The sequence below is a fragment of the Arvicola amphibius genome, chromosome 3 (assembly GCF_903992535.2).
Source record: "Arvicola amphibius chromosome 3, mArvAmp1.2, whole genome shotgun sequence".
In the NCBI taxonomy this organism is placed as follows: domain Eukaryota; kingdom Metazoa; phylum Chordata; class Mammalia; order Rodentia; family Cricetidae; genus Arvicola; species Arvicola amphibius.
Genome location: NC_052049.1, coordinates 174378492 through 174402192, shown reverse-complemented (window position 1 = coordinate 174402192; position 23701 = coordinate 174378492). Strand labels below are relative to the sequence as shown.

At 48.4% G+C, this 23701-nt stretch overlaps 2 protein-coding genes across 2 annotated transcripts in view; both read right to left on the bottom strand.

Moving 5' to 3' along the window:
* Window positions 1-8326, bottom strand: part of Ip6k1 (inositol hexakisphosphate kinase 1) — a 43334-nt gene extending 35008 nt beyond the window's left edge. Inside the window, exon 1 of the mRNA XM_038322700.2 lies at window positions 8146-8326. The gene's annotated coding sequence lies outside the window, so the exon portion shown is untranslated. The remainder of the gene's footprint in view (window positions 1-8145) is intronic.
* Window positions 8327-11485: 3159 nt separating this feature from the next.
* Window positions 11486-19215, bottom strand: Cdhr4 (cadherin related family member 4). Its single transcript, XM_038324532.1, has 19 exons — window positions 19167-19215; window positions 18725-18912; window positions 18460-18622; window positions 18294-18385; window positions 16674-16784; window positions 16012-16115; window positions 15690-15826; window positions 15302-15485; window positions 15050-15203; window positions 14764-14857; window positions 14114-14317; window positions 13894-14033; window positions 13513-13663; window positions 13207-13427; window positions 12845-12987; window positions 12381-12437; window positions 12192-12279; window positions 12023-12050; window positions 11486-11541 (listed from the first exon to the last, which is right to left on the bottom strand). The coding sequence occupies exons 1-19, from the start codon at window positions 19213-19215 to the stop codon at window positions 11486-11488; spliced, it is 2364 nt and encodes a 787-aa protein (XP_038180460.1).
* Between the last annotated feature and the right edge of the window lie 4486 nt (window positions 19216-23701).

The window sequence follows — 23701 nt, the reverse complement described above, 5'->3', positions numbered from 1 at the left end:
GTCCTGGAACTCACTCTGTATACCAGGCTGGCCTTGAACTCTCAGGAATCCATCTGCCTCTGCCTGCCTCCTGTGTGCTTGAATTAAAAGTGTGAGCCACCACCGCCAGCCCCCTTTCCTTTTTGAGTAACATCCACTTCATGAACACATTTTACTTATCTACGCATCATATGTTTTGAGTTGTTTCCCTTTTTTGCTATTATTAAGATTTGTTTTAATCGTCTGCATGTGGCTATGTGAGTGAGAGTGCCTGCGAAGCCCCAGATGTCAAAGCTAGAGCTACAGACTACTGCAAGCTGCCTGACGTGGGTGCTAGAGCTACAGACTACTGCAAGCTGCCTGACGTGGGTGCTAGAGCTACAGACTACTGCAAGCTGCCTGACGTGGGTGCTAGAGCTACAGACTACTGCAAGCTGCCTGACGTGGGTGCTAGAGCTCCAGACTACTGCAAGCTGCCTGACGTGGGTGCTAGAGCTACAGACTACTGCAAGCTGCCCTGACGTGGGTGCTAGAGCTACAGACTACTGCAAGCTGCCTGACGTGGGTGCTAGAGCTACAGACTACTGCAAGCTGCCTGACGTGGGTGCTAGAGCTACAGACTACTGCAAGCTGCCTGACGTGGGTGCTAGAGCTACAGACTACTGCAAGCTGCCTGACGTGGGTGCTAGAGCTACAGACTACTGCAAGCTGCCTGACGTGGGTGCTAGAGCTACAGACTACTGCAAGCTGCCTGACGTGGGTGCTAGGAACCCAATTCAGGTCCTCTGTAAGAACAGCAAGAGCTCTCAACTGCAGAGCCATCTCTTCAGCCCTCTTTTGTTTTGTTATTAATGCTGATACTATAAATATTTGCAATCAATTAAAGAATGGTCTAAAGCTAAGCACAGTGGCACATGCCTCTAGTCCCAGAATTCAGCAGAATTATGAATTCAGAGCCAGCTGAGCTACACAGAGCTGAGCTACAGAGAGAGAGGAAAGGAGATGGAAGGGCAGAGGAAGAGGGAGAGAAAAGGAAGGGAGGATTGTCATACAATTTTCCAAAGTTGCTGCACTGTGTTTCATTCCCATTAGTGTGGGGTATGTAAGGTCTCCAATTTTTCCACATCTCTACCAGTACTGTCATTATGAGTTTTTGGCTTTAGAATATGTTGCTTAATGACTGTTCACTCAATCATAATACATCCAGATATTTATCAACTGCAAGGTGCTCTTACACAACTGACAAACTTTAGACCTGAAGAGTGCAGTCTGGTCAGGCATGATGGTGCACACCTCTAACTATAGGGAGGCAGAGGCAGGAGGATCAGGAAGTTCAAAGTCAGCCTGGGCTACAGGAGAGCCTGGGGATGCGGGGGGGCAGTGAGATGGTCGAGTACACAGACACCTGACTTGAGTTCAACCACTAGAACTGATTCCTGCAAAGTTGTCTTCTGACCTCCAAGTGCACACCACAGCATAGGCACTCCCCCCCTCCCTGCAATACATGAAACAAATAAAATGGAAAAGTCTTCAGAGACAAGCAGATAATCCAGTCCTAGCCCCAATCTCCTAGCCTACTCTCCCCTTTTTCATATAATGAACAGGAATAACTCTACAAATAAAACTTTTATAAAGGGGTCAGACATTCAGAAGCCTATCCTCTCTTCTCTTCTCTCTCTCTCCCGTGTGGTCATGTGGTGGTACCAGTCCTAAATGGCAGCAGCAAATATAAGAACCTTAATCTAGGGGCTAGAGACATGGATCAGCAATTAAGAGTGCTTTCTGTTCTATAGAGAACATGAGTTCAGGGCCCAGCAACCACATCAGGTGGCTCACAAATGCCTAAACTCCAGCTCCAAAGGATTCAGTGCCCTTCACTTCTGACTTCCATGGGCATCTGCATGCACACATGTACATACATACACACAAATTAAGTCTTTAAAAAAAAGAAAAGGCCAGGTAGTGGTAGTACACACCTTTAAATCCAGCACCGGGGAAGCAGGGGCAGGCAAATCTCTGTGCGTTCAAGGCTAGCCTGGTCTACAGAGTGAGCTCCAGGATAGGCTCCATAGCTATAGAGAAACCCTGTCTCGAAAAACCAAACCAAACAAAAAACCAAATGGGTACATCCTTCCAGGTATGGTGGTACACTCCTTTAATCCCAGCACTTGGGAGCCAGAGGCAGAAAGAACTCTTATGAGTTGGAGCCCAAACTGGTCTACATAGTGAGTTCCAGGTCAGCCAGGGCTACACATTGATAACCTGTCTAAAACAAGAAAATAAAAGAGGGGCTGAGGTGTATATGTGCTGAACACAGTGGCCCATTCCTCTAAGGCTCACTTTGGGGCCTAAAGCAGGGGGTGACTGAGAGTGAAGTCAGCACAACAGCATGGGCTACATGGGGATTTTCAGGTCATTTTGTACTAAAGTTAAGATTTGTCTCAAAATAAAATAAAAATAAACCTACAATAGCAGTATAATGCCACAAACATACAAAATAACTAACTGTGTTCTTGCTCCAAGTCAGAGAGAGAGAGAGACAGAGACACACAGAGAGAAACAGAGAAACAGAGAGAGAGAGACAGAGACAGAGCACCATGAAAGCCTTCCCCCAGCTCTGCCTGTCACTGCTACTAGTGTCAGGCAAAAGATAGGAAGAGGAAGTCCTAAGCAAGAAGAGGTCTAGGACTATCCCCACTAGGATGCTCACCTAACACACTTTCTAAGAGCCAACACTGGCATTAGCCAGGAAGGGAGTGGACCACACAGGCCCTCCTGAAACAGGCTACTTCCCCCACCCTCTCCAGACCTTAGTTCTGACGCACTGAGGCTGGAGCACTGGAGTCCCTATGTGTAAGCACTTCAGGTATGGCAAGAGGTGGCGATCCATGACCACCAAGTTCCCATCTCTACTTGTCCAATCCCTTTCATTTCCCTGTGTAATTATATTCCATTTCCAACTCAAACAAATTTAGTATACCTTTATAAACATTTGGTTCTTTTCATCCAAATTCAAGTGCAAAAAGACAAAGAAAAGGTGTCCCTTTGCCGGGCGGTGGTGGCGCACGCCTTTAATCCCAGCACTCGGGAGGCAGAGGCAGGCGGATCTCTGTGAGTTCGAGGCCAGCCTGGTCTACAAGAGCTAGTTCCAGGACAGGCTCTAAAAAAGCTGCAGAGAAACCCTGTCTCGAAAAACCAAAAAAAAAAAAAAAAAAAAAAAGGTGTCCCTTCCAGAAAACAGTTATTGTCCCAGTAAAAGAAACATTTTTGTGTGTGTGGTAATGGGGGGGGGGGTGGGGATAATTGAAACTAAGGGCCTTTTTTTTAACTGTGTATGGGTGTTTTGTTTGAATGTCTGTGCATCACATGTATGTAGGCTAGAATAAGACAAAAGACAGGGTCAGATCTATCTCCTGAGACTGGAGTTGTATACAGGTAGATGCTGATCTGCCATGTAGGTGCACAAGACAGGCACTCCACCAAGTTTCCCCCAGAACTGGTTTTGGGTGGATGGGGGGGGGGGCTGCACATATGCAGTAGACACTCGCTACAAGTCTTCCACCTTCTTCTGTGGTGTATGTTGTGCCTGTGTGTCTGCCATGTACACACTGTATAGTCCAAAGAAGGGCACCTGTGTCTGTCTTGCTGCTTTGAGGCAGGGTCTCTTATTAAACCTAGAGCTAATGTTTTTCAGATGGGCAGTCAGCAAGCCCCAATGATCCTCCCTATGGAAACAAACTCACACCCTTCATGTTTCCTAACAAGCACTCTTATTAACCACTGAGCCATTTCTCTGGCCCCTTTGTTTTTTGAGACAGGGACTCGCACTGGTGTCTGGGGCTTGCATTTATCCACTAGGCTGGCCAACTAATGAACTACAGGATCTGCCTCTCTCCACCTTCCCAGCACTGGGATTACAAACCTGTGCCACTACATGAAAAAAAATTTTTTTCAAGTTTTTATACTGTATTTTGCCTGTATGTATATATGTGTACCATGTGTGTGCTTGGTGCCTGAGAAAACCAAAACAGGGCATCAGAGCTGGGCATGGTGGTACAAGCGATCTCTGAATTATATATAAGTTAACCTGGTCTAAGTTCCAGGACAGCCAGTGCTACACAAAAACCCTGTCTTAGGCCAGCCTGGTCTACAAGAGCTAGTTCCAGGACAGGCCCTAGAAACTACAGGGGAACCCTGTCTCGAAAAACCAAAAAAACAAACAACAAACAAAAAAAAAACAAAAACAAAAAAACCCTGTCTTGCGGGGGGTTGGGGTGGGGGTGGGAATGGCCATCAGATCTAGAACTAAAATTACAGATAGTTGTGAGGAGCCATGTGGGTGCTAGGAACTGAACCCAGGTCTTCTGCAAGACCAGTAAATACCCTTAACCGCTGAGCCACCTCTCCAGCCCTACAGGAGACTTCCTATGGGTGCCAGAAACCAAATTCAAGTCCTTATGCTTGTGGCAAACACAGATCCATTTCCCCAGCTCCCTCCTCCCTTTACTACACTATTGTGATGGGGTTTTACTAGGCTGCACAGATTGGTCTTAAACTCACTTATAGCCCAGGCAGGCCTTGAACATGTGATTCTTCTATCTTAGTCTCTGGGATAGCTAAGGTTACAGGCCTGTAACACTAGGCGTAACTAAAAATAATTATAATTATTACTGAGACAGGGTCTCCCATTAGAGCCCAGAATCGGTCTTGAAGTCATGGTGATCTTCCTGCCTAAGCATCCTAAATATTTGGACTACAGGGCTGCTACTATACCTGGCTCCAAGGTTTTTTTTTCTTGTTTGTTTGTTTGTTTTCCGAGACAGGGTTTCTCCATGTAGTCCTGGCTGTCCTGGAACTCACTCTGTAGACCAGACTGGCCTCAAATTAACAAAGATCCACCTGATTCTGCCTCCCAAATTCAGGGATTAAAGGCATGAGCCATGATCTCCTAGACAAAACTTATTTTTAAAAAAGCAATTATTGGGCTGGAGAGATGGCTCTTCCAGAGGTCCCAAGTTCAATTTCCAGCACCCATACAGTAGCTTTCAATTGTAACTGCAGTTCCAGCAGAGCCAATGCCCTCCTCTGACCTCTGTGGATACCAGACTTGCATGTGGTGCACAGACATACACCTAGACAAACATCCATATAAAGTGAATAAATAAAGCAAATATCAAACCAGCTGTGATTGTGCCAGCAATAATCCTAGCACTGAAGTGGCTTGAAGAAATATGATCAAGAGTTAGATGTCAACCTGGATTGATTACAAAACAAGCTGGTGACCTGCCTAGGCTAAACACAGTAATAGTCTGTTTCAAAAAAAACAAAACAGGGTTGGCAAAATGGCACAGGGGATAAGGGTTCTGCCACACTAAGATGACAACTAAGTTGGATCCCTGAAACCCATGGTAAAAGGAGAGGAGGTTGTCCTCTGACTTGTACACACTCTTTGACATGTATATGTGCACAATTACAATGCAAGTGCACACACACACACAAAGCAAAAAACAAAAAGCCTAAAACCAGAGCAAATCCTATTCTGTTGTTTAAGGGTTGCAATGCTTTTACAGTACAAAGAGAATGGAACATGTTCCAAAAACTGAAAATGTTTGAGAGGTTTTATAAAGCTAGGGAGGACCTGAACTGGACTCTGGAGATAAGCAATGAAAAAAAGGAACAGAATCCTAAACGGGCAAAGGTCATGGGATTCAGCAAGCAAAATACATATGGAATGCTGAGCAAGCTGTTTAATTAGTGGATGATGGATAAAACCTGAGGTGGGCCGGGGCTAGCTGGGCAGCAACACTATGGATGCCACATTAGGACATCAGATCTCAACCTTATAATCCTGCCCTCCTACCCCCGTCAAATCAACACAAGGTTTCTCTGTGTAGCCCTCCCTAGCTGTCTTGGAATTCAATTGAGAACCAGGTTGGCCTCCAACTCAGAAATCTGCCTGCCTCTGCCTACTGTGCCTGGGTAAATTTCCGGCTAGTATAGAATAACCACCATCTGTGGTACCTAGCCGTTCTTAATAGTTTAAAAGTGCTAAACCAGCCCATGTCTTCAGTCCTAGAGGAAGGTGAATCTCTGGGATTTTGAGGCCATCCTGGTCTAAATAGTGAGTTCCAGGACAGCCTGGGCTATGTTAAGAGAAATCATTTCAAGAAGAAGAAAAAAGAAAGTGTGAAACCAGGTGTACCTACACTTGAAGGCCCTGCACTCTGAGGAGACAGCCTGGGATAGACAAGGAACCCAATCTCAAAAAACCTAGAGTGCTGAAGTTTACACGAACAATGCAAAGACAAAAGCCAGAGGACCCACTACCTAACAATGGTCTGAGGCAGCATTTAAAATACCCAGCACAGAAATAATGCTGTTGTCGTAGGGTAACTGTTGAATCAAGCATCATACCCTATTTGTAAATAATCATGAACTAGTAAACAAAACATAAAACAAATATTAAACAAAGATAATGAAAGTTCATGTGTATTCTGATTTCCTTGGGACAGCAGTCCTAACACAAGGTTGGACCAAGGAGACTTTAACGGACCCTTGAGCTCCCTGAGATTGTATGTAGAAGTCAACGCTGACAACTTAATAGTCTCCTTCTATATCACTAAGAGATCCAATACCCAAAACGAGATAAGAGTCTAACTTAGGCCTAGCTATTTTAGCAGAAACAGCAAAAATTTAACCATGTGGCTGATTTAATTCCCATAAATAAATAAATAAATAAAATTGATGGGAGCTGAGGGAGGCAATTTTGAGAAACTAATATTTTAGTATCTCCTTTAAATAACCACCCAAGAAACTTTATTTCACCAAAGCCAGAATTTTATGCATCATTCAAAAAGTGGCCCTGTGGAAGGGCAATGAAATAAACAATACTACTCAACCTCTCTCTTCTCATAAGCATAACATCAGCAAACAGCAACAGCCGCCTGCCCAGCTTCATTCAGCCCTGGCTCTCCAAAGACACCTGCAGACCAGGGGGCTGGTTTCTTTCAAAATTAAACATTGCTTGGCCTCCTTAATTATCTCTTGTAGGTTTCATATGACAACACACAAAACACCTGTGTGGAGGAACTAAGGGACCCTAGGTAAAAATGTGTTTTAGGGCAGCCAGGACCCTTTCTAGAGTGGCAGACTCTTCTGGAGACCGCCAGCCCCACTTCCATCCTAAGAAACAGGCCTGACAGGCTGTTTTCATCCAGCATCAACAACACTGAGCACGGCTTTTGTTTGGAGACAGGGTCTTGCTATGTAGCTCCGGTTGGCCTGCAACCCATTGGCAATCCTCCTGCCTCAGTAGAGTGCATACCTGGTTTCAGTTCTGTTAAAAGTTAATGGGACAGTTCAAGACCATCCACAACAAAAACATTTTTAATAGTCCTAACATACTCCTACATTTCCTAACGGGCTGTCTCTTTAGGAGACAAAATTAATCAAATCATCACCATCCTTGTCCTAAAACACACATTCCAAAAAGAGCAGTGGTCAAGCACCAAAGAACTTATACACCCAAATAAAACTCAGCCATTATGGACATAAAAAAAAAAAAAAAAAAAAAAAAAAAAAAACCAGGTTCTTCAAGAAGCAGTAAACAGTGAGTCCGGAAGAGCACGGAAGGCTCCGAGGGGGTCTCCATGGAAAAAGACAGGCGGATCATCGCCCTACCAAAAACGCAGGGCTCTGATACCACCCTTCCTGGCTCGTAAGACATTTTAGGCCTGTTTCTTCGAATCTTAGTCTCAAGCGGCCTGAGAAAATAACTCTCAAGAGTATGATATCTAAGAGCGACATACGTGTATCACTGGTTTGGAGGAACGTTATGGCCGGGAGAACAAGCGGGCAGTGACCACGTCTCAGCACTCCGGGTCAGGGGCACCCAGGGATTTGGACCGAAAGGCACGTTTCCCGCTATCCCGCCGGCTGGTTCTAAGGCATAGGGCTCTCCGACCTCCACCCGGGCTGCCCTCCCAGCCTCCGTGCCAGCATCTAGGAGGCTAGGCGGAAGGCCAACCAGGACGCTGGAATGATGTCCCAGTGATGCTCGGCCTAAGTCCCGACCCTGCCCTACCCGCGCCTGCGACAACCCCGCGCCCGCCGCCACCCTAGCCGTGGGTGTCGGGCGGGTCTTTTGGCCCGACTCCTGTCACTCACCGGCCCGACCCGGGCAGCGGGCGCCCAAGGCTCCCCACGGGAGCTGGGCCCCCCGGGCCTCCAGGTTTCGGCCCGCCCCCTGGCAGGCAGCGCAGGTGGCTGAGCCCCGCAGCAGCGGCCCCGCACCGGCCGCTCGGTCCAGCTCCTGGCGCTGCCCACTGGGTACGGATCAACAACAAGATGGCGGCCAGCCGAGGGGGCGGGGGCCGGGCGTCATAGTAACCAAGGACCGCAAAGAACCCGCCCCTGACTAAGGTTCTCTCCAATCAATAGCCTCTCCTCCCGATGCCTGGAGGAGCTCTTCCTGCTGATTCGTCAACTGTCCCGTCTGTCAGAGTGTGCCTCTCATGCAGAATGCCCGGGGCACGTGACTGTGACGGCATGAATTGACGCGTGCGCGCCGTTCTCATTTGCTGGCGGTGGAGGTTGTGTTAGTGACAGGAAGGCTACAGCGCCCTTGGTTTTCTCACCTGCGCAACCCTCTCGGTTTTGAACTGGCAGCATTTATCATACTTCTCACACACACTTAGGAAATGTCAACTGTACGGTATTTGCTTTGTCGCCTGCCTCTGTGGTTGGGATCTATCCCAGTTCACTGGTGAGGAAACTGAGGCGCAGAAGAGGGGCTGGGCCAAGGTCACACAGCCTTAGGAAGTGCTGGTGACGAGTCCCTCGCCTCTTCTAGCTTCAGAGTTAACCAGAGTTAACGAGTGTCTTCTAAGCGTCTCCCAGCCACAGCCTTCTGGGCTACCCTCTCAGTTTCTGACTTCCCCTTTTCCCGGTTTATTTTGCATAGAGTTAAATATGCGCCCAGCCGAAGCCTCAGCACGTAGTAGTTATTTGCCCCAGAGCATCCGCTAAGTTCCTATGACAGTATCTTTTGCTCTTGGCTATCTTGACCTGTCTCCAAGGCAAACTATGAGTCCCGTGAAGATGGCCATCCCTTGTTCCCCATGGACTTGGCTTCAACGTTAGGATACCGAGGGTACCACAGCACATGGTCCCCCAGAGTTAACGCTAAAACTTTGAGCTTTAGCTTCTCTGGAACTTGGTTGTCCTGTCTATAAAGTGAGAATGAACAAGAGGAAAGTTTAGTAAACTCTTAGAGTAAGTCAAGTACTCAGGTAAACCCCCCCTGTAGCCACTCTCGGGCTGCTGAACCTGAAGCCTCTAACTTTTTGTTTGTTTGGGTTTTTTTGCTTGTTTGTTTGTTTGATTTGGTTTTGTTTTTTCTAGATATGGTTTCTCTGTAGCTTTAGAGCCTGCCCTGGAACTAGCTCTTGTAGACCAGGCTACTCTTGAACTCATAGAGATCCACCTGCCTCTGCCTCCCAAGTGCTGGGATTAAAGGCATGTGCCACCACCGCCTGGCGCCTCTAACGTTCTTGCTTTGATGGAAACACTATTATGAAAAGTAAACCATGTCCAGAAACCTGCCCACATCAGGCAGCTCACAGCAGCCTATAACTCCAGTTTCATGAGACCCAACATCCTCTTCTGGCCATCATGGACAGCAGCACCATATGACATGTATTGACACAGACACACATATAATTTTTAGAGTTGTTGGGCAGGGCATGCTAGTACACACCACCTTCAATCTCTCTAGGGGTAGAGGCAAGCCAGTCTCTGGATTTAAGAATAACCTGGTCTAAATAGTGAGTTCCAGGCCAGCTAGGGCTGCATTATGAGACCCTGTCTCTAAAATAAGACCAGACCAGAGGAGTGCATTTTCCAGAGGGCATTCATACTCTTCCTGGCCAGGATGGAGACTGTCCAATTCTCAAGTAGAGTCCAGTCCCACAGAATTGACAAGAGGAGAAGACTGAGATTACTTGAAGTGATAAAGTGTAGCCTCTACTCAGACAGCAGGTACTCTTGGAGACAAACATGGTGTCATGTTTGGGAATGGGGTCAGCATTGCACACAGTAAAATCTGTTCTGCAGGCTGCTACAAAGCCCTTGGCTATGAGCAACAACCTAGATTAGCACAGGAAGAGCTAAGCAATAAGGAAAGAGTGCAAACATATGGAGTCGTGGCATCACCCCCAGAAACAGGCTTTCCTCAACCCCTCCATGACCAGCTAAGCACAGATTCCCACCCCTTTACCTTATGCAGAAATTCCAGATCCTTCCTGATAAAACCTCTACACAACATTGACAAGCTGCCCATGAGGGCTGGTGTGACTCTCAAAAACCAACAGCTGGAGAGAAAGAGAGCCCCAGAATCCACAGTATATTTATAAAGTAAAGTAAAAGCTAGGCATGATGATGCTCACATGTAATCCCAGTGCTGGGAAAGGGAAAAGAGCTCACTGGTCAGCCAGCCTGGCCTTGGCAAGTGTTTCAGGTCAGTGAGATACCTGTCTTGAGGGGGGTGGGAGGGTGGCGATGGCAGTGATATCTTAGGCTGTCCTCTGGTTGCCATGTGCATGAACATATATGTACTAGTGTCAAGGCACCCATGTGACTATATTCTGAACACTCAAGACTGAGGCAGGCATGCAAGTTCAAAGCCGGTTTAAACTACAGAAGTAAACCATGTCTTTAAATTTTTGCCTGGCATGGTGGTATATGCCTTTAATTTCAGCGCTTGATAGAGGCAGGCAGATTCTGTCAGTTCAAGACCAGACTGGTCTACAAGTGAGTTTCAGGATAGCCAAGTTTATATAGGAGGACACTGTCTCCCTATTTTGCTTGGTGGTGGTGACACTTGCTTTTAATCCAAGCATTTGGGAGGCAGAGGCAGATGGGTCTCTGAGTTTGAGGCCAGCCTGGTTTACAAAAAAGTTCCAGGACACCCAGGACTGTTACATGTTGAGAAATCATATCTCAAAAAAAAAAACCAAAACAAAACAAAACACTTGCTGGGTATGATGGTACACACCTTTAAACCCAGCACTGAGGAGGCAAAAGGTGGATCTTGTGAGTTTGAAGCCAGTCTGGTCCACAGAGAGAGTTCCAGGCCAACCAGGGTAACACAGTGAGACCCTCTCAAAAAAATAATAAACAAAAAGCAAATCTCTGAGAAGATAGCCAACTGGAAGCCCGTCAGCCACTAACAAAAATAAAAGCCTCTTCTACAAAGTGTCAGTCACTGTTAGAGCATCAGACAACGCATCTTCAAAGACAAGGAATCTTCTGTTCCATAGTGTGCCCACAAGGAGGTGGTACTTTCTCCAAGTAAGAACAAGACAACAGACCTCAGAGCTTCTCCCACACAAAGATTACAAGGTGGGTAGTGTTCCATTTGTAATCTTTATTGCTAAATCAACTTGCAAATGCAGGCTATGATCATGTGAAAAGGGAAGTCCACAAACAGTGACACAGCTGCTCGGTCTCAGAGCCAACGCCGGGCCCCGGTGCGCATGCTGAACAGGTAATCTCTCCCTGTGCCTGAACCCAGAGGAGCAGGAGAGAGAGGGGAGATGGGACTGCTGGCCCCTTCCCCAAGGATCCAACCTATCTCCCTCCTTCCCTTCTCAACAAAGAACCCTGAGGTTTAACTCAAATGAACGGAAAGCCAATGGATACCAGATCCCCCCAGAAGCAATGTCAGATGACTGTGCTACAATTATACTGGTGAAAATGGAATATCCAGGGAGCTCTCCCCTGACCACCGTCTCCCTCCCGCTGTGAGCTGGAACAAGACAAGGTCTGAGTTGTCACTGACCCCATCGGTGCTTGACGAAAGTTGACTGAAGGGTGAGGGTGATAGAGGGTAAGTTGGGGTAAGAGAGAAGAGCTCAGTCGGTGACGATGTAGATGGTGGCTGCTTAGTGGCAGCAGGAAAAATGGAGATGGTTAAAGGGAAGAGAAAATTCTGGGAAAGGGAGAGGGTCCAGGGAGAGAATAGGTATAAAAAGTTGAGACTTACGGACATCGTGTGCTCTGCCATCAAAATGCTGTTGAAAAGATTAGAAGGGCACAGTGATTGAGCCTTGCCCATAGGGAGCAGAAGGAAGGCCACTCACAGGCAGCAAGGCCAGGCTTTCCAGGGCTAGGGAGAACCCTACTAAAGCAGCCTCAGTGCCCTCGGCTTATACCAGACTCATGGGAGTTCTGGGTACCTGAGACATCTCCATTCTTGATGCCTCCATGAGCCTCCCAGTGGAGCCTTCATTTCCCTGGATGCTAGGGCAAATCAGAGTAGAAGTACAAGGTAAGAGTCTGGGTCCCAGCCTGAGTATGGGAGATGTGTTCCCAAGGCCTAGAGGTAAGCAAAGGAGACTGACCTGTTTAGCAGCAGAGCTCTGGCTGGTTTGTTCGGAGCCTGTAGTGACTGGGCAAACCTAAAAGGCAAACAGTGAAAGTAGCAGGCCTGCTCATTTGTATTAGAAACAGCCAGTGTCTGCGTGAGACGCCCGCACTGTTATCTGTCCTACCCCTAGACTCAGAGGAGTCAATTCACAGAAGCAGGGCAGATATCAGGTAGAAAACAGATGTTGAGAATGGGTAAATTTCAAGCTCTGAGCTGTCTATGTTCATCTGATTCCAAGACTGGACTCCATCAATGATGGAGACCAGACCACTTCCAATGTCTCTCAGTCTGAATACTTCTGGAGAGACCGTAGTAGCTCTCCTCAATGTTTGCCCACTAATGTTGGCAGTGCCATCAAATAGTGAGTACAACCACCTATTCCGGCCAGTGTGTGTGTGTGTAGGCTGGGAGGCAGGAAGCACAGAGATAGAAACATACCCCCGGAGGATCCTGCTGAGGAGCCAGCCCAGAGCCAGGAGGAAAACTGCACCAGTTGCTGTCAGCACTACCACAAACCAAGGCTCTGGCTTCCAGAAAGCCTCTACCTCTGTCACAATCAGGGGTGTCATTGTTGTGGACACCTGGAAGAAGAGCCACAGAGTTACCACTGCCATTGACAGTCCGGCTTTCAAAGTCTCTACAAATCGAGTCGCCTCACACCCTGTTTTTGTTGTTTTTTTTTTTCCACCCAGCAGTTTTCTCCAAAATGTCTTCTCTCATAATTCCATCTAAAAAACCCAGGTGTCTTCACCCTTCAAGGTCCTCTCTCCAATTCCCCAAGGGCCTGAGAACCCCCTCACTGTGGTTCTGTGGGTGCCGGTGGCCACTGTGCTGGTCCTCCAAGGAACTAGATGCACAATGATGGTGGCTGTGGTGCTGAGGTGGGGGCTAGAAGGGCCCACATCAGCCACACGAATCAGTAGCTCATAGGTGCAGGGCTGCTCTGGCCATGGTGGCCCCAATACAGTATCATTATGTATCAGGATGGTCCCTTGCAGTCTAAATCGGCTCTGGCTATTCCCTGAAAGCAGAGTAGTAGGAGAAGATGGAATTACTACCATAGCCTGACCCTCACGAACAGCCTGGTGGCCCCCACAGATTCACACCTCCCACGATGCTGTAGGAGAGCGCCGAGCGCTGTGGCTCCTGAGGAATCCAGCATGATACCTTGGTCACCTCCATGCTACGACCCAGGGGAGTGTAGATAGTCAGTTCCTGAAATGGAGGCTCACACTCGGGGGCATGGTCATTCACATCCTGGAGAAAGGCCACCATATTAGGGGTGACTACAGCCCATTCCTCAAACTCCCAGGCTAGCCCTTCAGCTTCCTTTAAAAACACTGAACCTAGGTGGCAAGCAACAGGTGGTAATGTTTTCCAGTGAGCCCCTCCCCTCGAGCAGCCCATATATGAAACTGAGACATTTGCGTGGAAAGGCAAAAAGCCAGAAGGAAGTTTGTCTTTCCCAGGCCCCAGACGCCAATTACCTCAACCTCAATGGTTATAGTACATGAACCTGAGCGACGGCGGTTGAGGTCCCAGTCTTGGCTGTGATCGATCAGCAGAATAATGATCCTGTACAGCCCCTGCTGCTCATAGTCCAAAGGCCCCAGGAGGTGAAGCTCTCCTAGAAGGGATGGTCACAGCCTTAGCCTACAGAGTCAAGTCTGGCCCCATCCCTCCCTCCCAGCCCTGGGGTTTAAGTACCACTGAGACGATCCACAGCAAAGGTGGAGGGTCCACCAGAGATGTAGTACTCAAGGCTGTTACGAGGGTAATCCATATCGGTGCCCACTATGGAGCCCAGCAGAGTGTGGGGCCCTGCATCCTCCCGAACCCGGAACGTGCGTGGGACACAGGCTGGGGAGAACTCGTTGACGGGTGTTACCGTCACCAGAACTGGAACCTCCGCTGGAGACCATATGGCAATTAAGGAGCTGGCCCAAGGTACCCAGACCAGCCCTAGGGTTTTTTTTTTTTTTTTTTTTTTTTTTTGGTTTTTCGAGACAGGGTTTCCCTGTAGTTTCTAGAGCCTGTCCTGGAACTAGCTCTTGTAGACCAGGCTGGCCTCGAACTCAGAGATCCGCCTGCCTCTGCCTCCCGAGTGCTGGGATTAAAGGCGAGCGCCACCACCACCCGGCCCTAGGGTTCTTAATAAGCAAACATGGCCCTATATTAGAGGGAGGGTTTTCTGGGGAGTAGTGAAGGGGTTCTTAAGAGAGACATCCTAGGGATCTTAGACTGAGACTACCCTGACCTAGTTTTTGAGGGAAGAAAGCTGTCCATATCTGGGGAATCGAAAGGGGTGGACAAAATAGCCCTGTCCTGAGTGTTCAGGCCTAAGTATGGTCACTTACTGGTCATCTGGGGCTGACCATTATCGAACACCAAGATGGAAGCTGCATGCTGGAAGCAAGCCCCAGGAGTGTCACAGTCCAATGTAGTATTCACCTGGCCAAGGGGACCGGAGTAAGACGAGCTTGAGTCACAGTGCCTCAAACCAGGGAATCCACGTATAACCTACATAGCCTACCTCGACCCCATTTTCCAGACTCAGGCTGTTTTCACAACCATGCTCAATGCCAACAAACCTTGGCCCACCCACCTTGTCTGCATGGGAATCTAGGAGTAGGTGCTGGGTACCTCAAGGGCTCTGTCACGAAGATGGAGGCTGGCAGAGTTGGAAGGGTTATGGAACTGCAGCTGGTAGTTGAGGGGGGCGCCGGCAGAATCTGGGTCAACACAAGTGAGCGTGTGCAGCACAGTACCCACGGGTGCAGTCTCTGGGATTTGAGTCCTGGGAGCAGAGGGCAGGAGGCAAGACATGAGTCTGGACCAATGGTGAGCAAGGGGATCTCACCCCAACTATCTCCAGCATGGTTTCCGGGTACTCACACCAGTAGCGCTGGATAGCAGCGTGGGGACCACTGGTTGACTGCCTGCACGTTAACCGTGAGATCAAACTCGGCACTGGCCCAAGGTCGGAGCCTCTCAAAAGCCCTCACCTGCAGTTTTGTGACCGAGGCGCCCTGAGCGCGGACCAAATCCAGGGGCGCGGTAGTCCGCACTATCCCGTCAGCTAGAGAGTGTTAGAAACAAAGCTCCACCCTTGTCCCAGCTCAATCCCCCTCTCCGCTCTTCACCAACTGCCCCAAGACCCACTCCCGCCTCTTTCTCTAAGGTCAGGGCTCTCAACTCCAGCCTTTCCGGTAGGCATCACCTCTGTGCCACGACCCTTTCCCAGCTACAGCCATCCCGATACCCATTCCTCTCCTTCCCTCACCTTGTCCAATGGAGAAGAGTGGGCTGGGTATTGGAGAGATAATTTCATAGAGTAAGTTGAGTCCCCTAGCCTGGACCTGAACCACCTTGCTCCCAGGGACCAGATCCTCTAGGATGGTGATACTCTGGGCCTTCTGTCTGAACCAAAAGTGCAAACCTAGTTCCTGCCTGCTCCTGCTCACTCCAGCAGGGTCCCCAGGTCCCTCCCTAGGGCTCCCCCCTCCTATGGGAGCTGGAATGCTCCCACCACCTTCAGCCTTCCCCAGCTGTTTCCCTGGGGATAGAATCCATCCGCCACTGTTCCCAAGGTAGGGAAGCCTTACGGGAAGGAGACTTGGCTGGAGGGCGCAGGCAACACCTTCACTGTCAGCATCCCGTTGCAGCTTTGACCTTTTCCTAGGGACACTAAAATCTGCAGCTGGAAGGTCTGTCAGTGCACATATGACAGGAAGGAAACCATGTTATGTATCCACTGCTAAATCCACTCCTAGTCCTCCCTTCAAATAGGCAGTCCTCAAGACCTCCACAAGGAACCCTATGACTTACCACGCTGCTGACAAGTATTCCCAAAGCCCTATAATTCTGGGCCACCAAGTCTTCTGAGTCAAAGTGTGAATTAGGTCAGGGTTACTAAGAGCCAGTTACTAAGAGGCAGAGGGTGTTTGCTTTTGTGGTGATGTGGATGGAGCCCATGGAACTGCAGAAATGACCACTTTAAAGAAGGAACTTCCTTCTCACTAACCACTTTACCCAGAGTCTTCTCTCCCAGTTTGACAGTCATAAACACTGCACTGTATGTTAGAGAACCTATGGCGTCCCAGAGCCACAGGTCTGTCTGCTTTCTGGACACAGCCAGGCTGAGGGGACAGTCCACATGGGGGCAGCAAACGTATTAGTCAAGGTACCCAAGCACAAATAACTTTCCAGAGATGGTGGTCCTACCCAATCCATATCTTTCCTCAGGTCCGAAGCCATGCTTACTTACATTTGGAGCCTGGCCTCTGAGGCCCTGGGATGGTGCGCGCAGTAATCCCTGATCATCGATGGAGAAAGACCCAGGGAAGAGTGAAGGGTCTTGGGCACTCGTAATATTCATCTAACAGAACAGAGAGATTAGTGGTCCTCCCCAGTCCCCAGTGCCCCCGTCAACATCCTTCCGCAAGCCAGCAGGCTTCTGCTTATATCTGACAGTTCTGCATCCTGCCACTGGTTACTCCAGCCTCGGCCTCTGCCTTCCCTTAGGATCCCTGGTTCTGCTCCTCAGGACTTTCTGCTAAAACAAACAAATACCCTCAGGAGTTTTTTTTTTTTTTTAACTCTTTTAGACAGGATCTCACTATGTGACCCTGGGTGTCTCAAAAATGAACAGCAACAATGGAAACATGTGAGTTGTGCACTGGGATTTTTCTTTTGGGTTACCAACCAGCTCCCAAATCATGATGCAGAGACTTAAAGTTTTGAATGCTCAGCCTGGGTTGGGCTTCTGGCTCGCTCGCTCTTTTTGTTTTTTCTGGCTTGCTCTTTCTAATAAATTAACCTATTTGTCTTTATGTTTTGCGTTGGGGCTTATTGCCTTTCTTCTGTTTATCTTTTTAAAAATCTATTTATTTATATGTATACAGTATTCTCGGTATTCTGTCTGCATGTATGCCTGCAGGCCAGAAGAGGGCACCAGACCTCATTACAGATGGTTGTGAGCCACCATGTGGTTGCTGGGAACTGCACTCAGGACCCAAAGGGCAGGCAGTACTCTTAACCACTGAGCCATCTCTCCAGCCCACTTTCACTGCTGCTCTGCGTCTGATTGGCTGGTGTCTGCCTGACTTCTTGCTCCAGGAGTGTCCCTCATTCTCTCCTCTTGTTCCTCCCTTCTCTCTCAAGCCTCGAAGTCTCCTATTTATTCTCTCTCCCTGCCAGCCCCGCCTAGCCTTTCTCCTGACTAGCTATCGGCCCTTCAGCTCTTTATTGAGCCATTTCAGGTGCCTTAGGCAGGCAAGGTAGAACAGCTGCAGCACATCTTTACAAAATTAAACAAATACAGTAGAAACAAAGGTAGCACACCTTTACACAGTTAAAGGCATAGTCTGCAACAGAAACAAATGCCACACACCTATGTCTCATTAAAATCTTCCACAATAGGGTTGACTCAGGCCTTTGCTGCCAAGCCTGAACAGCCTGGGTTTGACCCGGGGAACCCACAGGGTGGAAGGAGAGAGCCAACACCCAGAAGCTGTCCTCTAAACTCCACATGCGTGTCACAGCTTGTGTAAGCTCACACATACCCATGTGCACAGATTCACAATAAAAAAATGGGGAAAAGCCCACAGTTCTTTAGAGTTACAAAAGTGATTTTTTTAAAAAAATGGTCATGCGGAATGCAAAACACATAGCACTCAGAAGATTTGGGTCCCCGTGGGAAACTGCCCTTGGTAGTGGGAGGGTAGACAGCCCTTAGGGACCCTCTCCAAGAACACACATCATGCAGAGGTTCAGCTGTCTACATTGGGGTCTTGGAGCCGATGCCTGGCCTGGCACGAACTGAGATCTCTCTCCCTGTGACTGTTTCCCACACCCTGTCACTCACCACCCTGGGAGCTGAGCTTACCTGGGCTCTCTGGACTCTGAGGCCTGGCAGCAGCACAGTGTAGAGCACGGCCCCAGGTGTGACTGTCTCTGGCACATAGATGAATTCCCCAGCTGTCCAGAGAAGAAGTCAGGGAGGTTCTGCCAGGCCAAGCTTTCCCTCTCCCACCTGCCACCCCTAGCCTCACCTGGGCTGGCAAATGGACCAGCACACCGGGTACGACCAGGGTCCCGCAGCACATGAACAAAGAGTGGTCCCGCCAACACAGAGTTACCACATGTGAACTGCAGCTGAAGTTCATAGCGGTTCACTGCAAGCGCATCCAGCCGAGCAGAAGGGCTCAAGGTCACCTGTGGTGGAGTGGCAACAACATGCAGGGCCTAGGTGATCTGTCTCTGGACACCCCTTCTGCCTTTGGCCCTCACAATCCCTAGTGGTACCCATAACCTTACCTTTCCCAGGTAGATTTCCTTATCACTCCTGTACAGGCTGGGTTTGTTGAAGAAGCTGGTGGGGGGTCTCACACTGAGTAACTCCAAGGTAGCCATGTAGGAGGAGCAGTTGAAGGGCAAAGATGGAAGGGGGGTGCCAGGACCTTGGCTTTCAGAGATATCTATAGACCAGGGCAGGCTGTGGAGGACTAAGAGAAAGCCACATACAGAAACATAGCAATACCTTTTTCTTCAGGCCCTGACCACATCTTGAGGTCAAGCAACCATAGTCCTTCCTGCCTCCCACATCTGACATTTTACAGGAAGGGAGAGAGAGAACTTGAAGAAAAAGTCAAGATAAGGAACAAGAGTCAGGGGTCCCTCCGCCTCTGCCCCCCCATTAGCTTATCTAAAGATCAGAAATTCACTGGGAAACTGGAGTTCCCCCCCACCTGCTCCTCACCAGAGGTAAGTGAAGCAAAAAGAAGCGTCAGGAGCCTGAGCAGCGCCATGGTAGCCTGAAGAAATGGCAGCGGGAGCTGTTTGTCAAGCTAACTCTGTTGCCAGGTTAGTTGCTTAAACATAGCTGTCAGGCGGGCTTCCCAGAATGCAGCTCCTCCTTCCTTACAGAGACAGAGCTCTGGACCCCTGGCAGGCTCCAGGAGAGGCTGGAAAATCCCATCTTCCGCTGTTTCCAGTGAATTCTTCCATTCATTACCCCAACCCTAAGGGGATACAAGGGTAGGAGGCTCAGCTACAGATGGTGAAACTGGTCACATTGTCCTTGGAGACAGAGCAAGTACAGTGCCCAGGAAAATTAGCCCCAAGACCAGCCACCCTCCAGTGTCTGCATTCCTGCTGCCTCCTCCTACCATTACAACCCAATCTGCCTGTAAAACCTAAGCTCAGCCACCAAGAAAACCTCCCCAAAGTCGTCTACATTCAGCAAACAGAAGGATCCTTTGTAGATGAAATAAAAGTAATGGTTACAGCCAGGCACGGTGGCGCACGCCTTTAACCCCAGCAGGCATGGTGGCGCACGCCTTTAACCCCAGCAAGCAAATCTCTGTGAGATCGAGGCCAGCCTGGTCTGCAGAGTGGGATCCAGGACAGCCAGGGCTACACAAAGAAACCCTGTCATGAGGGAAAAGTTACTTGTGGGGCTATCAGCTGGAGGGGACAAGGGACCGCTTCTGAGAGGGCCTGAAGATGCGCTGTGTATTGATCTGCAAAGGTGATTGCACAAAGCTCCGCAGCTTAAGATTTACTGAGCCAGTGTCTTTGAGATTTGTCAGTTTATTATCGTATTTAAACACACACACACACACACACACACACACACACAACTTTTTGAGAGAAGGTCTCTCTGTGTCGTCCAGAGTGGTCTCAAATTAATTCTCCTCCTGCCCTCCCACGTCTCGTGCAGGTATTACAGGTCTTCACCAGTGTTTAGCATTTTTTCAACTTTTCCCCTCCTGCTCTCTCGAGACTTTTATCACTCTTTATTCTAGCCACATGAGTAGGCTCGTCCCTCTCTCCACCAAACTGTCCTTGTCAGGAACCTCAATGACCACTGACTTTCTTTTACCAATTTAATTTTTTAGCACTTAATTACTTTTGTTTTTATTTTTTGGGTTTCTTTTTTAAAGATTTATTTATTATGTGTGCAGGGGTCTTCCTCCATGTATTCGTGCAGGTCAGATGAGGGCATGAGGTCTTCTTACAGATGGTTGTGAGCCACCATGTGGTTGCTGGGAATTGAACTCAGGACCTCTGGAAGAGCAGGCAGGGCTCTTAACCTCTGAGCCATCTCTCCAGCCCCCCCCCCTTTTTTTTCCAAGGCAGGGTTTCTCTGTAGCCTTGGAGCCTGTCCTGGAACTCATTCTGTAGATCAGGCTGACCTCGAACTCACAGATATCTGCCTGTCTCTGCCTCCCAGGTGCTGGGATTAAAGGTGTGAGTCACCACCACCTGGCTTAATTACTTTTATTTTCTATGAGAGTGCTTTGCCTGCATATATTGTGTGTATCTTATGCATGCCTTGGCTCACAGAGGTCAGAAGAGGGCGTCAGATATCCTGGAATCAAAGCTACAGATGGTTTTGAAGCACCATATGGTAGCTGAGAATCAAAACCAGGTCCTCTGAAAGGGCAGCAAATATTCTTAAGGACTGAGCTATTTCTCCAGTCTCATTATTTTGTTAATTTGATTTAATGTTATTTGTTAAATTTGATTATTATTTGTGTGTGTGTGAGTGAGTGAGTGATGTGTGATGTATGGGCAAATGCCATACACTTATGTGGAGGTTGGGGGACCATTTCAGGAGTCAGCTTTCTCTTACTCTGGGACCCAGGGATTGAATTCAGGGTCTTAGGACTTTTTTATCCAATAAGTCATCCCACCGGCTCTATTCTGAGACAGGGCTTCATTATGTTGCCCAGACTATATCTACCTCTGCTTCCCAAGTAGTTGAGACTACAGGCACATGCCACTGCACACTCTGAAGCCAGAAGTTTATTCTTCTGTGTGTAAGTGGAGGTGTGTGTTTGGACTGGTAGACGTGTGAAGGCCCGCGGTCAGCCTCGGGTGTCATTGCTCAGGAGCTGTTCACCTTGGTCTGTTGCTTGATACAGAATCTCTCACTGGAGATCATCAGCTGGGCTAGGCTGCTTGCCAATAAACCTCAGCGATCAGCCTGCGGCTGCTGCTCACGCTGTGGTTACAAACCCTTGTGGCCACACGTGGCTTTTTCACATGGGTCCTGAGTAGCCTCGGGGTTTCATCCTTGTATGGCAAGCACCTCACTGGTTGAACTGTTTCAACCCCAACCCCAGACATCTGTTCCTCGCCCTCACTCCTCCAAAGGGCTTGATGCTTGCTACCTTTGGCTCTAAACGCCCATGCTCTTGCACATTGCTCACACTTCTCTACTCTTGTCCAGCTTTGCGGCTGCGGCTTCGCCTTCCTTACCTCCATCCAACTTAATATTTCAGGGTACGAAAACTGCTCACCGCTCCCTTCCTTTACACTCATCACCTCCACCTCCGGTAAGGCCGTGGCCTAAAGTACCACCCCTGGCGTTGACCTCCCACTGCAATCCTCCAAAGTTCCTCTCTCGTGGAACTGCTGACCCTGCATCTCTTCAAGGCTCGCATGTCCACAGTGATCATTTGCTTTTCTCCTAGTCTTTCAGACTTTTTTTTAAAAATTTTTTTGAAGATTTATTTTATTTTATTTATTTTTCAAGACAAGTTGTACCAGGCTTTTTCTTTTGGGCCACCAACCTGCTCCCAAATGATGTGAAAATTTATTATTAATTAGGGATGCTTGGTCTTAGCACTTATTTTAATCTGTTTTTCTTTATCTATGTTTTGCCTTGGGGATTTCTTTTTCTTTTTGTATATCTATTCTGTGTCTGTCTGTCTGGTGGCCGCTTAGCTTCTGGCCCTGGGCATGTCCCTCTTTTTTCTTTCTCCTTCTTTTCTTTTTCTAGCCTAGATTCTCTTCCTACTTAGTCTCTGTACCAGCCAGCCCCATCTATCCCTCTCCTGCCTAGCTATTGGCCCTTCAGCTTTTTAGTAGACCAATTAGGCAGGCAAGGTGAAACAAATCTAACACATCTTTACATTGTTAACAAAGGCAGCAGAAACAGATGCAGCAGTTCCTTACACAGTTAAAGTGATATTACACAAGTCTCTCTTTCCTTTTAAATTATTTATTTGTAATGTGCATGTGTGTTTTGCCTGCATGTATGTCTGTGAAGCATGTGCTTACAAGGCCTGTAGAATCCAGAAGAAGGCAGCAAATGTCATGGAACTAGAATTATAGACAGTTGTGAGTCCCGTAACTGGGGAACTCATATCGGATATTTACATTATAATTCATAACAGTAGCAAAATTACAGTTACAGCCAGGTGTAGTGGCATATGCCTTTAAATTCCAGCACTTGGGAGGCAGAGGCAAGAAGATCCCTGAGTTTGAGGCCAGTTGGCCTACATAGTGAGTTCTAAGACAGCCAGGGCTACACAGAGAAACCCTGTCTCAAAAAACAAAACAAAAGAAAAATTACAGATATGAAGCAGCAACAAAATAATTTTATGGTTGGGGGTCAGCACAACATGAGGAACTGTATGTATTAAAGGGTTGCAGCTTTAGGAAGGCTGAGGACCACCTCTCTATAACGTTGCTCCTGCTTACCTTCTGGGCCCAGAACTAGACTTCCATACACACGCCCTTGTCTGGGATAAAGCGCAGAGCCTCAGTTCTGATTAGTGTCATTCCCCTAAACAATGTGTCTCATAGGAACCAGCACTGGTCTTTCCCCGAAAAAAGTTCAGCGCTCCTTGTGGCACCAAAAATAAAATGCAGAGTCCCCCTTAAGGCTGCCGAAACTTGGTTTGGATGACGTCCCCCCTTAATCCACAGACTCTTGCCCCACCCGTCACAAACGTCTGTTGCGTATCGATGTCTGCACATCTTTTTGTTGTTGTTTTTCGAGACAGAGTTTCTTTGTGTAACTGTCCTGGCTGACCTGGAACTCACTTTGTAGACCGGGCTGGCCTGGAACTCACAGAGATCCGCTTGCCTCTAACTCTGAAGTGCTGGGATTGAGAGTATGTGCCACCACCACCCAGCTCAGCCACATCTTTTAAAGAGTCCTATCTATTCCTCAACTGAACTTCTTGTTCTCGTTCTCCTATATTTTCCTGTCTATTGATAGGTTCAGTCGGCCTCGCTAGACTCTACCTTTGATTATGGAGTGGTCTCAGGGAAAAGGCTCTGAATATTCTGGCCAAAGACCATTTTTCCTTTTCCATTCCTTCATGCGACTGATGATGCTGGCGAGTGGGAATGTAGACCATAGCCCCGCGATCCCCACTAGAGGGCGGTCCAGCCTACTTCAGCTCAGACCGGGCTAGAGGGATGCCGGAGGGAATTTAGCAGTGGCCCTTCCCTTAAGGTTCTTCGCAGAGTAGTCTCCGCGCCGATTCTCAGTCC